This window comes from Mastomys coucha, unplaced genomic scaffold (genome assembly GCF_008632895.1).
Source record: "Mastomys coucha isolate ucsf_1 unplaced genomic scaffold, UCSF_Mcou_1 pScaffold3, whole genome shotgun sequence".
NCBI classification, from domain to species: domain Eukaryota; kingdom Metazoa; phylum Chordata; class Mammalia; order Rodentia; family Muridae; genus Mastomys; species Mastomys coucha.
In genome coordinates, this window is record NW_022196909.1 from 60,208,184 (window position 1) to 60,221,249 (window position 13,066).

At 54.6% G+C, this 13,066-nt stretch overlaps 1 protein-coding gene across 6 annotated transcripts in view; it reads right to left on the bottom strand.

The window, feature by feature from the left end:
- Positions 1-920: 920 nt before the first annotated feature.
- The window catches only part of Slc29a1 (solute carrier family 29 member 1 (Augustine blood group)), a 13,883-nt gene continuing 1,737 nt past the window's right edge, over positions 921-13,066 (bottom strand). The window contains exons 1-14 of one of the 6 annotated variants that reach the window (XM_031347869.1): positions 11,828-11,917; positions 9,123-9,223; positions 7,966-8,048; positions 6,133-6,214; positions 5,800-6,002; positions 5,563-5,702; positions 5,313-5,447; positions 5,107-5,204; positions 4,901-4,973; positions 4,199-4,296; positions 3,704-3,812; positions 3,382-3,467; positions 1,756-1,967; positions 921-1,485 (exon numbers count right to left, since the gene is read on the bottom strand). In XM_031347869.1, coding sequence (XP_031203729.1) covers positions 1,374-1,485; positions 1,756-1,967; positions 3,382-3,467; positions 3,704-3,812; positions 4,199-4,296; positions 4,901-4,973; positions 5,107-5,204; positions 5,313-5,447; positions 5,563-5,702; positions 5,800-6,002; positions 6,133-6,214; positions 7,966-7,994 — 1,377 coding nt within the window. In that variant the 5' untranslated portion in view covers positions 7,995-8,048; positions 9,123-9,223; positions 11,828-11,917 and the 3' untranslated portion in view covers positions 921-1,373. Of the gene's footprint in view, positions 1,486-1,755; positions 1,968-3,381; positions 3,468-3,703; positions 3,813-4,198; positions 4,297-4,900; positions 4,974-5,106; positions 5,205-5,312; positions 5,448-5,562; positions 5,703-5,799; positions 6,003-6,132; positions 6,215-7,965; positions 8,049-8,506; positions 8,799-9,069; positions 9,224-10,354; positions 11,141-11,226; positions 11,351-11,827; positions 11,918-13,066 lie in introns of those variants that run through there. The other 5 variants (XM_031347867.1, XM_031347864.1, XM_031347866.1 and 2 more) reach the window with 5 other exon arrangements.

Genomic DNA, 13,066 nt, shown 5'->3' on the forward strand with positions numbered 1-13,066 from the left:
GGGAGGGGGGAGGGGGGCAGGGTGTCCAGGGCAAAAGCTACTGCCTTCCTAGGAAAAGCCTGAGCTGCTTCCCAGGGCAGGGAGATGAGGAGTACCAGAGCTCTTCCCTCGGTTCCAGTCATTCCTGAGCTGGAGCACCAGAGGCACCGTACCCTCCGCTGAAAATCTCACATCCTATACCAACCCGCCCTTCCTCAGACCACAGTATGGCTGGAGAACAGGAAGGTCTAATGCCAACATGAGGACACATAGGCCCGTTGTTCTCCAGGAAGTCTGGCAGCCTGGGCTTTGGTGTCAGGGCCTGGAGCCAAGGTAAGGGGAGAGCCCAGGCCTCAGCCTTTTCCTGCCCAGGGATGTGGGAGCATGGCCAGGAGCTGAGGGTGGTGCTGGCCAGTTTGGCAGAGTGTTCATTCCAGGGGCTGAGGACAGCATCGGTGGGGGAGGGGAAGGTAGCCATGAAGACAAAGCTGCCTCCATTTCCAGGCCTTTGAAATAAGAGGGACTGGGGCATAGCTCAGCTAGCAGAGCGCTTGCCTAGCATGCACAAAGCCCTGGACTTGATCCCTAGATCTAGGATATGGGGGTACACGGCTGTAATACCAGCACATAGGAGGCAAAGGCAGGATGAGTGGTTCAAGGCCATCTTCAGGCACTTATGGAATATGAAGACCATTCGGGCTACATTCTGTCTCCAAAAAATTAAGTCTTTCTAAATCTGGGCCAGTTTGGGTGGGGTGTCTTGGCTCCAGACCTGTCCCTTCCCTGTGACCCCAGCAGGGGGCGCTGCAGCCACTCTGAGACTGAAGGACTGCATCCTCCCCTTACACCCAGGCCCAGCTTTGGGTCATGTAGAAACCTAGACTCAGACTGCCAACCTTCTCTATCTCCAAGGAGTTAAACCTTGGGAGGATGCACAAGAGTTATGGAGAAAAAAAAAATGTTTATTTAATCAGATGGCCTCAGAAGGCATCTGGTTTCTGTCAGTATAAAAAAGGCAGTAAAATGACAAGGGCTGGGGACATGGAACAGGCACAGAAGGAAGAAGGGAGAGCGACATCAGATCACAGATACACCAGTCAGCCACCTGTCTCCACCCTATCCTTGGGATAGGCAGACAGAAAGATCTCTCTTGGTCCTGGAGTCTCTTGCGCTTGGCTTAAGTGGGGATCAGTCAGAGACCATTGCTCTCTTGCCATTCGGACCCCTAATCCCAAGTCCATCCACAGTCCATCCCTGGCTCCTGGACATCTGGGCCCAGCACAGTCCAGAAGAAAGCAGAAGTCGCCTAGAAAAGAGCAGCCCCTCTGGACCCCTGCTTGTTCCTGGCAGGGCAGGAAGTGAGCAGGAAGTGTAGTTCTTCTGTCTTCACAGGGTCACACAAGGGCCCTTAACAAGAAGGACAGCACAGCTCCCAGAGCCAGGCCCAGGCACAGAAAGAAGGACATGACGTTCCCTGCTGTCTCTGCCTCACTTGGTTTGACTTTCCTAAAAGGAAAGACAGGGTAATCTTAGGTGAGCCAAGCCCAGCCCAGCTCCCTGCCCCCCTTCTAACCTCCCAGTCCCAGCCCACTTCCTGGGACCACCCTCGGCCCTACCTTGATCCCCTCCCACACTGCTCAGCAGGAGCACAGGTGAGCATGCCCTCACCTCCACGGCCCCTCACAGCCCCCAGCTCCAGCTCCTAGCAGCTTTGAGATGGGAGGGACTTGCCCATCGCCAATCTCCCTCTAAGTCCTGCCTGATGGCCCCACTCACTTGGGCCCGAAGCACATGCAGAGGCTGGCGAGGTAGCCATTAGAGAAGGCAAAGGCAGCCATGAAGGTGATGAACCAGGCGTCGTGCTTAAAGATGAAGTGGTGCCGCTGCACACTGCAGTGGCGCGGTTTCACATTGCAGAGCATCAGCAGGGGAACAAACACAATCCTCGAGGCGACCAAAACCGGCAACCAGCGGCTATCCTGACCAGGCTGCGAACAGGCAAAGCTTCAGCACACTGGTGTCAGTCCTCAGGGTCTCCTCGGGGCCCCGAGGACTGGGATAAGACCTCTAGGTCTGGGTACCTTTCGAGTGCTGATTGCTAGGGGCAGTGGAGCCTATGGGATATCAATTTTTTCTTGTTTTTAAGACAAGGTCTCATGTATCCCAGGCAGGCCTCAAGCTCACTGTGTAGCCAAGAATGACCTTGAACTCCTGATACTCCTGTTTCTAGCTACCACGTGCTGGGGTTTTGGGTGTGCACTACTATCCCTGTGAGGTGCTGTGGGTTAAACTTGGGGCTTCATGAAGTATGCAGACTTATTAACAGTGCCAAGCCCCAAGTACTTTGCATCGAGGTGGAGGACATGCACATGCACACCTCTGCCAGGCTACACACCTAAGAACTGCACACGGGGGCTAGAGATGGCTCAATAGGTAAGAGTACTGCTCTTGCAGAAAACCCAGGTTTAGTTTCCAGTGCTCACAATCTCTTCTAACTCCAACTCCAGGGGAGCTGATGCCCTCTTCTGGCCTCTGTGGGCACCTGCATTCACATGCACCCACCCACACCCACACCCACACACCCACACACCCACACACACACATACACACGCATAACTTAGAAATCTTAGCTGGGTCATGGTAGCACGTGCACGTGCGAAGCAGGGAGTAATCAATCGGAGTTCCAGGCCAGCCTGGTCTACAGAGTAAATTCCCATATAGCAACACACAGAAACCCTGCCTTGATAGATAAACGAAACAAATGATCTTGTATACATAGTTACACATAAGTTATGAGTCTATTTGAAAAGGATAGCTCTCTTCAAACTGTATTTTTTTCCTTTTTGCAGGTTCTTTTGTTTTGTTTTGTTTTTGTTTTTTGAGACAGGGTTTCTCTGTTGTAGTCCTGGCTGTCCTGGAACTCAAACTCTGTAGACCAGGCTGGCCTCAAACTCAGAAATCCACCTGCCTCTGCCTTCCAAGTGCTGGGATTAAAAGCGTGTGCCACCACTGCCCGTTTGTTGGGGGTTGTTTTTTGTTTTTGTTTTTTGTTTTGTTTTTTAAAATGAGTACACTGTAGCTATTTTCAGACACCAGAAGAAGGCATCAGATCCCATTATGAATGGTTGTGAGCCACCACATGGTTGGTCGGAATTGAACTCAGGACCTCTGGAAGAGTAGTCAATGTTCTTAACGGCTGAGCCATCTCGCCACCCACACCACCACCCTTTTAATTTATTTTCCCTTCTTGCAGTTTTACAGGTGGGACCCAGGGGTCATGCATGCTAGGCAAGCCCTTTATCACAGAGCCACACTGCAGCTCCACCATACTTTCTCGGGGTCCCTCTTGGCCTCAGTTGGACACTCGAATCCCTCAGGTCCCACCACCCACCCTCTACTCACCCACATGCAAACAGCAGTGAGGCTCCGGCCTAGCCAGTCAAAGACATTGAAATTCAAGAAACAGGCCACAGGAATGAAGTAGCTTTCTAGGAGAGAGACTTAAGACTTAGCACCTGGCCCTCTCTGGGCTTGGCCTCCTTATTCTGCATCAGAAGAGATGTTTCCAGCCAATGGCAGGGAGTCTAGGAGGCCCGTGTAGATCCAGCTGGGCAGAAGGGTCCCAGGTTGCCCATACCCCACCCTTGATTCTGCTTTAGACTCTGGGTGAATCCATCCTGGGAGGGAAATGAGGTGGGGGTGGGGGTCACAGGGCCACACTTACTCCAGGAACTTGTGCCTTCGATGCTGGACTCCACCTCAGCAGTCACAGCAGGGAACAACCCAATGGTGACAGTGAAGATGAAGCAGACAGACAGAGCCGGGACCCAGATCTGGACAGAGAGGAAAGAGAAAAGAGATTCATCCAGGGCCCTGGGTACAAAAGACCAAAGAGCCAGACGCTAGTGGTGTACCCCGTTTTAATCCCAGCACTCAGGAGGCAGAGGCAGGCTGATCTCTGAGTTCAAGGCCAGCCTGGTCTACTACAGAGTAAGTTCCAGGATAACCAGGTCTACATCAAAACCCTGTTCTTGAACCCCCCCCAAAAAAAACTCTCTCACACTCACACCCCCACACAACTCTCACACAAACACAACATTCATTGGAAGACAGGAGAAAGCCCAGTCTAAGGTCACAAAGAGAGGTGGTGTAAGGTAGACACAGCAAAAGGAGAAAGAAGGGTGAGGAAGGGTTGGCAGTGTACCCCGGACCCACATACACTCTTAAGTATGGCTTTGATAGACTGGTCTCTGTTGGTGGGTGGAGAGTTGGGGCCTGGCACCCCAGATTCCTCTCTTCTTTCTTTTGGCTCCTCTCCTGTTGGGAGAGAGGTTGTAAAAGGATCTTTAAGTGTTGGGGAAGACAGAACAACAAGTAGAATGAGCTGGAGGTAGGCACCTCCCTTAACTGGCTGGTCCATAATTATGCCCTAATAACCCATAGACTTAAATGGCCTTGACTCAAGCCCCTCGTGGCTAACCCTTCCCCCAGGAGGCTCCTGTTAGTTATTCTCTGTTCCTTCTGAAACTGCTAAGGTCTGTCCAAATGCCTGAGACATTCAGGGTAATCCAAATTTCCCTTCTTTCCTCATCAAGATTTTATGTAGGTCAGGCTGGCCTTGAACTTACAGTGTGGCCAAGGTTGACCTTGTATCTGATCCTCTGCCTCTCCTTCCCAATGCTAAGGTTCTTGCCCAGTGCAGGAATCAAACTCAGGGCTCTGTTGCACCCATTCTTACCAACTGAGCAACATGCCAAGACCCTCACAAGGTCTCTGTGCTATCTTCTCTGGCTCATCCCTGTTTTACCCTCCCTCCCTACTCATGCTTGCTGTGTCCTCCTTTGGCTCCTAGCATGCCCATGACCATCCCCCTCCCATCATACGGCCCTACCAGACTTCCTTTAGTAATTAAGACTTTTACTTATGAGATCCAACTTGGTCTCCTGTTCTGCAGGCCCCGCAAGGTTGAGCTGCAGGTAATGGCGATAGAATTCCTGTTCAGCAAGGGAGATGGAAGAAGTAGAGTCAGGGGCAGCTCCAGGATCCCAGCTGGCCATGGTTTAGTTTCAGGACACCCTTGCTTTGAAACGCAGAAGGCCCCCCCCCAAACTCCCCCCATTTGCTCACCATCCGAGGCAGAGCCAGATAACACACTATGGCCAAAATGACAACTGCACAGGCGGTGATGAAGTAGCCAAAGGCACTTTCCGACAGCTCAGAACCACCTGGCGCAGACAGTGGACAAGCTCAGATACATTCCACCCTCCAAATCACCCTACCCTGAATGAAGCCCCACAACCAGCAAGCAGGGCAGTGCGCGAAGCTGGACTCACTGGCAATGGCACAGATCATGGCGACAGAGGTGAAGAAGCCAGCCAGGCCCTGGCCACTCATGATGGGGGCTGTGTAGTTGGCTGGCAGGACACCCGCCAGACCGAAAAGGCTGGCTTGCAAAATGGCACCAAATGCTGGGGAGTAGTGAAGACAGTTTGTCAGTCAGGGCTCCCAGGGAGCGGACTGCCAGCCCCACCTGACCTGAACCGCCACCACCCTGATCTCAACCCAGCCCTGGCCCCTGATTACAATTAATGAGCACAATCTTGATCATAGTGATGACGAAGAAGGACAGAGCATCCATCTCCACCTTCACCAGGGCAGCAGTGACGAGGAACACCAGCAGGATAGCCACCAGGCTGCCCAAGATCCGAACAGACTGAGAGACCCTAGGAGAGGCAGGGGGTTGGCGGTGGGGGTCAGGAAGGGCCAGCCTGGGGCTGAGGAAGCAGGAGCTGGCTGGGCATCGTGGACAGGGAGGCTCACCTCTGATGCAGAAACGAGGTGAGGCAGGTGAAGATCAGCAAGGGCAACATGGCACACAGGGTCATGACATTGTTGAAGATGGCACTGAGAGAACTCCGGGCTGGCAAGGACGATGTGGGGTCAGCCAAGGCTTTGGTGCTTTCGCATGACTGGTCAGTGACCAAGGACATATTCTGGGACTCGTCCAGGCGGTTTGTGAAATACTGTGGGGTTTGCAGAGGTTGGGTGTTGGGACCTCTGTCCCTCTCTGTACCCAAAGGCACAGAACCAGACCTTGAAAGCCTAGGGGACATGTCCTTTGGAGCCTAGTGCCTGCCCCCACTCCAACCTCACCTTGGTTGCTGTCATAAAAAAATTCCAGGGGAGCAGTGTCCCCAGGCCCAGCACAAAGAAGATAAGCCATACTGCCTTATACCTGCGAATGAAAAAAGCAAAGTGATTGGTCAGCCCACCTTCCCTCCCTCTCCACCTTCCCAGCCGTGCTAGCTGTGTGTATCCACGTGTAGGTGACCTTCTGCAGAGGTGTGAGGTGATGTGTAGGTCCTGGGTACAGAACAGGCTGTAAGATGGGTGGAAGGAAAAGGGCCGGTGGCAGTTCTGAATGACACGGGAGACAGAACCTTTGTTCTCAAGTCCTAGAAGGTTCAGGGGGCCCAGTGAGCTGGAAAGCAGTGTGACCTACATTTGGAACCTCTGCTAAAGGTGGGTGGGAAAAGGACAGTGAATACAAGCCATGGCCCCATCAGGACAGCTGGGAGTAATTAAGCTGTCTAAGCAGGAACTCCAGTTCCCTGAAGAACTCTGAGGTCAAAAAACACCCAGACAATTCTAGACCCAGTGGGTCAGATGGGCTGGGTGCCTGAGGTTGGGGGCTGGGGACTGGGAAGTAGGGAGCTGTGGATTTTTTTTCCCCCTAACTAGACAGAACCAGTTTTGTAGTCCAAACTACCTAGGGCAGGGCAGATAGACTAGGTCTTATAGCTGCCATCTGGTTCTGAGCATGACTTCGGACAGTCTTTGCCTGTACGCTTAGCAACCCTGGTCCCTTCCATTACAGTTGCCTGTACCTGGTAAAATACCTTCCCCTTAGCCAGCATCTACAGGCCTCACAGAGATGAAATTGAGGAAACCCAACTCAGTGGGGCAAGCCTCTTGCAAGCCTTAAATGGGACAGCCAGAAGAGTAACCGAGTCCATGGCTAAGCCATGGCTGCCACAGCCTTCAAAGCCCTCATCCATTCCCCTTGAGGTAAAGATGCTCAGGGCTTGGTTTAAAGGCTCAAGATGGAAGGTAAAATTCCAAGGGACGGTTACACAGGACACGAGGTCAGAGGAGAACTATCGAGCTGAGGCAGCACTGAAGTGGGTAGATTGTTGAGGGGCAGTCTGGGAAGGACAGGAGGCAGGAAGCTGGAACCTACAATTACAATTCTTCCCCTCAGAAAGCAGTCACAGAAGGCTGATACTCTCCAGTCAGAACAGGCCTAGTTATACAGCCTTTGGCACAAGAGGGAAATGGTGGCCAGGGGAGCCGTGAGGGGTTCAGAGACCCGCAGGACAGAGAGGCCATCTGAAAAGAGTGTAGCACGGCTTCAGAAACTTCCACAACCCTCAGCCCCTCTGGAGGACTTGACTCAAACTCCTCTTCCATCCTATACACATTCCAGGCCTTAGCCAGGAATATCACAGGATCTGAGGTAGAAGGCTAGAAGGGTCAGGCAAAAGAGCAGGATGGGCTGAGGTCATGGGAGGCCGAGGCCCCAGGGCAACCCCCAGGGACAGGGGTGGTCCTGCCAGATGTGTTCTGGAATGAGGGAAGCAGCCAAGTGTCTCCCCACAGTGATGGTGGGAGGAGCTGGAAGCTGCGGTCTAGCTTCACAGTAACAGTGGAAAGACTGACACACACTCCAATAGAGGCCTGCTGCCCACCTAGCCCTGTGGGCACACTAGCTAGCACCTAGCCAGGGCATGCATGTTCTCCACCCTATCCCATGCAGACCTGACTCAGAACCACCAGGCCGGGAACACAGTTAGTCCTGAAGTACCCTCAAGTCCCAAATACTGCACCTATCTCCCACCCTTACCCTAGAGACTCGCTCCCTAGATTCCCAGACCAGCTCCCCTCCCTGCAACCACCCCTCCGCCACACCCCTTGATCACCCAGTACCTGTCCTGAGGCTGGTGACTGGTTGTCATGGCTCCAGTGTTCTCGGCTGTGCCTGGCTGGCAGCTCCCTCCCTCTGGCTCTTGCTGGGGGTAAAGGAATAGAGCCCTGTCTGGCTCGGCTTCTACACCGCCCTGGGCCCTTCTCAGACTCTTGGGGGTAGGGCCGGACACAGAGCAGGCAAGGGAAGGTAGTCTGAGTCTCTGTAGATTCAGGACCACTCCACTCAGCCCTATCTGGCCTTTGGCCCCAGGAAGCCCTTCCTGTCGTCTCTCTGCCTGATCGGGCTGCACCTGGCTGCCAGCCTGGCCGCTGCCACCGCTATTTTTATCCAGCAGCAGAAGCAGTTTATAAGCTTGGAAACCGAAGGGTGGGGAGCAAGAGAGGAGGAGGACTGATGATTGAGAGGCAGGGAAAGACAGCTGAAGAAGACAGAAAAGAGATGAAAGGGGTCAGGAAGGGTGACGACAGCGGACACAGAGAGAGGACAGAGCAGGCAACGGGGAAGAGATAGAGCAGAGGGAAAGGGAGCCGGCAGTCAGACCTGCAGGAACTCAGGTCTCCTAAGGCCTGTTGTGAGCCTGCACTCTCCCTCCAGGGCGCCCCCACCCCATCACCCAATCAAGGCCGTGGCAGGGAGGGCCTTTGCAGCCAGCTTCCTAGAGTAACCGGGACTCCCTCCAGCCTCTGGAGTCAGCATCTAAGCCTTTCCAACCGCTGCCCAGGGGCTTCCCGAGTTCTCCAAGAATATATTTCACAACTGTGGGAGGGACATGGCCTTCTCCACAGCAAGTTCCTTTCCTTGACCCCAAGTCCTAGACGTTCCTTTCTTTCCCACCCCCACCCCCCCGACCCCCAGTTCCTTTCTCAGTCGAAGGCCACTAACTATATCCTCTTCCCATGTCTGATAGTGGCTTTGAAGGGAAATTTGGAAAGCTAGCATTGTGCTCGCCAAACTCCTAACCACGCCCTTAACATCCCTCCCTGTGCCCCACTCACAAAGAGGAGATAACACAGCACCAGTGGGCTAGTCCTGTAGGGAAGCAGGACCAGAATATACAAGGCACACCCCCACAGGGACACCCCCACACACACACACACACATACCGCTATTTCTTTGTCTAGGACAAGCTGCTCCAGGTCCCGGTCTTATCACTCACCGAATTTGTAGTCTCAATGTTGGCAGGAGGGTGAGAGCTGAAGGTACCTGGGCGTTCCCCAGGAGGGGGTTCTAGCTCAGGCTCAGGCAGAAGGCTGGGTCCTAAGGGAGGGTCCAGAGTGGAAAAGTTGACAAAGATTTATGGGTAGAGAATCCCTCAGGCCTCAGGGGGCCCCCATCTGGCAGGGTCTCATGAGCTAAGAAGCTGCAGAAGCTGGAAGTACCAGCAAAGCTGGGAGAGATAAAGGGCCACCCTGTAGCTGGGAGATAAGACAGCAGAAGCAGCAGGCTCAGCAGGGGAGCTAAGCCTGTGGCAGCCAGGTCAGCTCTCAGGTGAAGCTAGAACTTCAGGCCACGCCCACCCAGACAAGGCGTCCCAGCTGGTCACCCTCAGGCCCTACAACCACTTTTCTACTCTGCTGTGGGGAAACCCAGACTGGCCAAAGGTCGGCCTCTCCCTCAGTCCTGAGCAGCAAAGCCACACATCTCCAGAAGGAGGCAGAAGGCTCCTGCTGTAGGTCTCAAGGAGTGTGGGTCAGCCAGGCACCCTCCTAGGCACTGGGGACAGAGCAGCAAACGGTAGCATTGCTATTTATCGAGGACAAGAGGGTTCTGCTGCAGCTGGGGAGAGCCTGAGGGAAGGGACCCCCATCAAAACACAGTTGACCCTCAGCACAGCGCCTCATACCTCTCCCACACACTGGCAAGAGTGAATGTAGCCCCAAGCCAAAGGGAGGGCTAAGTCTTCCATCATAAAACTGGCCTACACTTGGACAAGTGTACACACATATCACTTCTCCCCTTGCAGAAATCCCCACTCTACGCTGGGCACCAGTTAAAGCCATAGGCAGCCCTTGGGTCCCGCCCTCCAAACATTCCATTCGCTGCTTAGATGCTCAGTTTTTGTCCCAGCAGGGATCTGATAGCAGTTCAGGGCCTCTGGTATCATTTCAGCCTTGCCTTGACCTGCCGAGAAGGAGGGCCCAGAGAGCAATCGCCCATCTGAGGCCTTCCTGCCTGCTAGGGTCCCAACGCTTCTCAGTTCTCGGCATAATGTTTGCTGTATCAAAATCTTTACTTGCAATCTGCAGATGCCCCTCTTCCAGCTGCCCCGAAGCTAGTAAGGATCTACTAAACAGATAGGCCCATTGAGGTTTAAAGAGGCTCCATCACTCGAGAAAGCCTGCAGGGCTGATTGGGGGGGGGTGGTAACAGCATCAATACTCAATGTACCGATTATTCTAGATTTCTTCTCAGGTGGGGAAGGCGAAATTAATAAGGCTCCTCAGCTATCCATGTAGACTTCCAGGAGGGCAACAGTGCTCCAAATAAAGGGTTAAAACAAGTTGAGAGATTCAGGTCATTCTCTCACATAACATTAGTTTCAGATTCATGACACCTCACAACCCTTCCATCACGCATATATTACTGTATGCAAAGCTCACACGAGCAGGACAAGACAGAACGTTAGGAGGGTTAATCAAGAAGAGGGGGCTGACTAGCCGCACAGGCTTGGCAAGAGGACCCGAATGGGGTATGAGGTTGCAGGGGTGGAGCGAGCCTTCATCCACCGGGAGCCTGGGTGTGCGCGTCCTTATCTTGTCACTCGTTCACTCTCCGCGTTTGAGTAAACGAGGACGCGCCCAGGAAAGGGAGGCCAGGGACAGGAGTTTAGTCGGTAAATAGGCAGCTAGCTCCCCCAGGTCCGTTTGTATTCCCGCATTCCCCATCCTCCTGCCTCGGAGCAGAAGGCAACGGCAGCTCCTCTCTCTAGTTCATACAGGAGCTGTAGCGTTGAACCACTCACTCGCCGACCCTCTGCGGAAGTCAACAGAGCGACAGTCGCTTTCAGGCCCAGAAGCCAGGCTGTCTTGGGCCCGGCTCCGCCCTGGTCCCTACAAAAGGATCGTCCCCCTACCCAGAGCCAGGGCCATGCGCGCCACGTGCGGCGCCGCTCCGCACGCGCCGCGTGGGGGCCGCACCTCAAAGTCCCTGTCGCGGCCCCGGAGCTGCCAAGCCAGGCCTCCCTTTCCCTCCTAGCAATCCTGGACACGCCACTCTGCCCCAGAGTCTCCAGCGCGTCCCACCCGGGCCCCTTCGAGCACCTGCTGGAGAAGGACACCTCCGGCGACGAAATCTGCGCGCTCGGCCAGCGCTTCCCGCGCCCGCCCGAGCGCTTTCAAACCCGCCCTCTGCTGGGCCCGCCCCGGGCCCCTGCGAGCCACCTCCTCCCGGCGACGGCCCCGCCCCCGGGCTCCTCGCCCCCTCTACAATTCACCGGCTCCCAGCCACCGAGATCCTGCGCCTAGGGCAGCCAGGGATGCTGGTGGCTTCGATGGCAAGCAAGTCTCTGGACCCTTCCCAACCGTCGCCAGGACACGCAAGCCTGGGAAGGTGGGGCACGGGCCCCACACGGGGTACCCCTAATTTCCGTGCTGGACCTGCGCTCCTAACTCCTACACATTCCACTGCGGGACACTTGCACAGACAGGCCCTCTGCTCACCCAGGCCCAGACGCCCCCACAGCCACGCTCCACCTCAGGTGTTCCGTTATCCCTCTCCGAACCCCGCCCACGCCATTATTCACACTCCAGCGTTTTACTGCTAACACCCCCTCACACACACCCTTCTAATACATCCTTTTTTCCTTTCCTCCTCTCCTTTTCCCTTCAAGAAGACTTTCCACCCACTACCCTGGTGAGATACCTCAGATTTGATTGTTCTGGAACCCTCCACAGGAGGTGTTTGTTTTCTCTCTCCAGCCCTGAGACTCGCACACCACACTAACAGCGTTTCCCTCGTAACTTTGCTTGGCTCTTTGCATAAGGGGACAGCCCTGAGGCCTCTAAGAAAATTGAAGCACAGCTGGGGAAAGGGGAGCCAAGAAGAAAGGCCTTATATCCTGCACATCTCTTTGTCCCATCCCAAGATAACCCTGAGGGCTAGAGGCCTCGCTGAAACTCGTACCATCCATACCGTCTCCCTCCCCACCCCCACCCCTCACCCCACCCCCGCCACACGCTGGGGTACGAAGAAGGAAGGACTTATTGGAAGCCCTACAGTAGCACTCCCTACTGATACAACCCTGAAGTTGGGGGAGGATCCTGAGGCAAGAGCATCCCATCCAGATTGCCTGCCTCACCCCACTCCCTAAGGAACCTGTGCCCCAGAGAAACCATTGGAACTAATTAACAATTACCAATACTAACATCATAGGGGAAAGGCACAATCAGTCTCCCCAGAGAACGACTGGGCCCCTAGGAGGTAGCTGATTGTAGGACAGTGGGTTCTCTCAAGCTGCTCTGGTCAGGGTGTATACAGCCCTCCTGCTCCCACAGAGATGACACATCTCCCCACTAGCACTAAGCAAACAGAGGGCAGGAAGTCGGGCTTGGGTGGTATTTTTCTGGGCACTATCCCATGGCTTAAGAGTAGCCTCATGTCTGTTCACAATGCCAGATCCCTGCCCTGTTTGTCCAGTCTCTGTCTCTCCCTGCCTTTGCCTCCCGTCTTCCCTTGGCCCCCTGCCCCATCCCCTCTTCCCTTTCCCAGGTCTGGCCCTGTAGCCGTAGCTGGCACAGCTGTGGGAGAGTTCCACTAGGCATGGCCAGGCTGGGAGCCCTTGTGTGCAAATGAAGGGGGACAGGAAGTAGGTGGCAGGAAAAGTGGTGAGGGTCCCCACCAGACTGGGGAAGGCTGGTTCCATTCCTCACGCCCACTGGGACTTGGCCGGCTATGCAGATGGCCACAGCCAGGCCTGTTATTATTGGAGAACAGCCCATCTGGCAAGCTCCTTGCACGGGCTCCAGCCAGCACCCACACTCCAGGCAGCCTCAGGCAGTTGCTGGTGCCAGAGACCTCTGCTGGACAGCCCTGGGAACCCAGCTCGCACAAGCCTGGGCCTGGGCAGGTTCTTAGGCAGGTCTACCACGTCTTTTTTTTTTT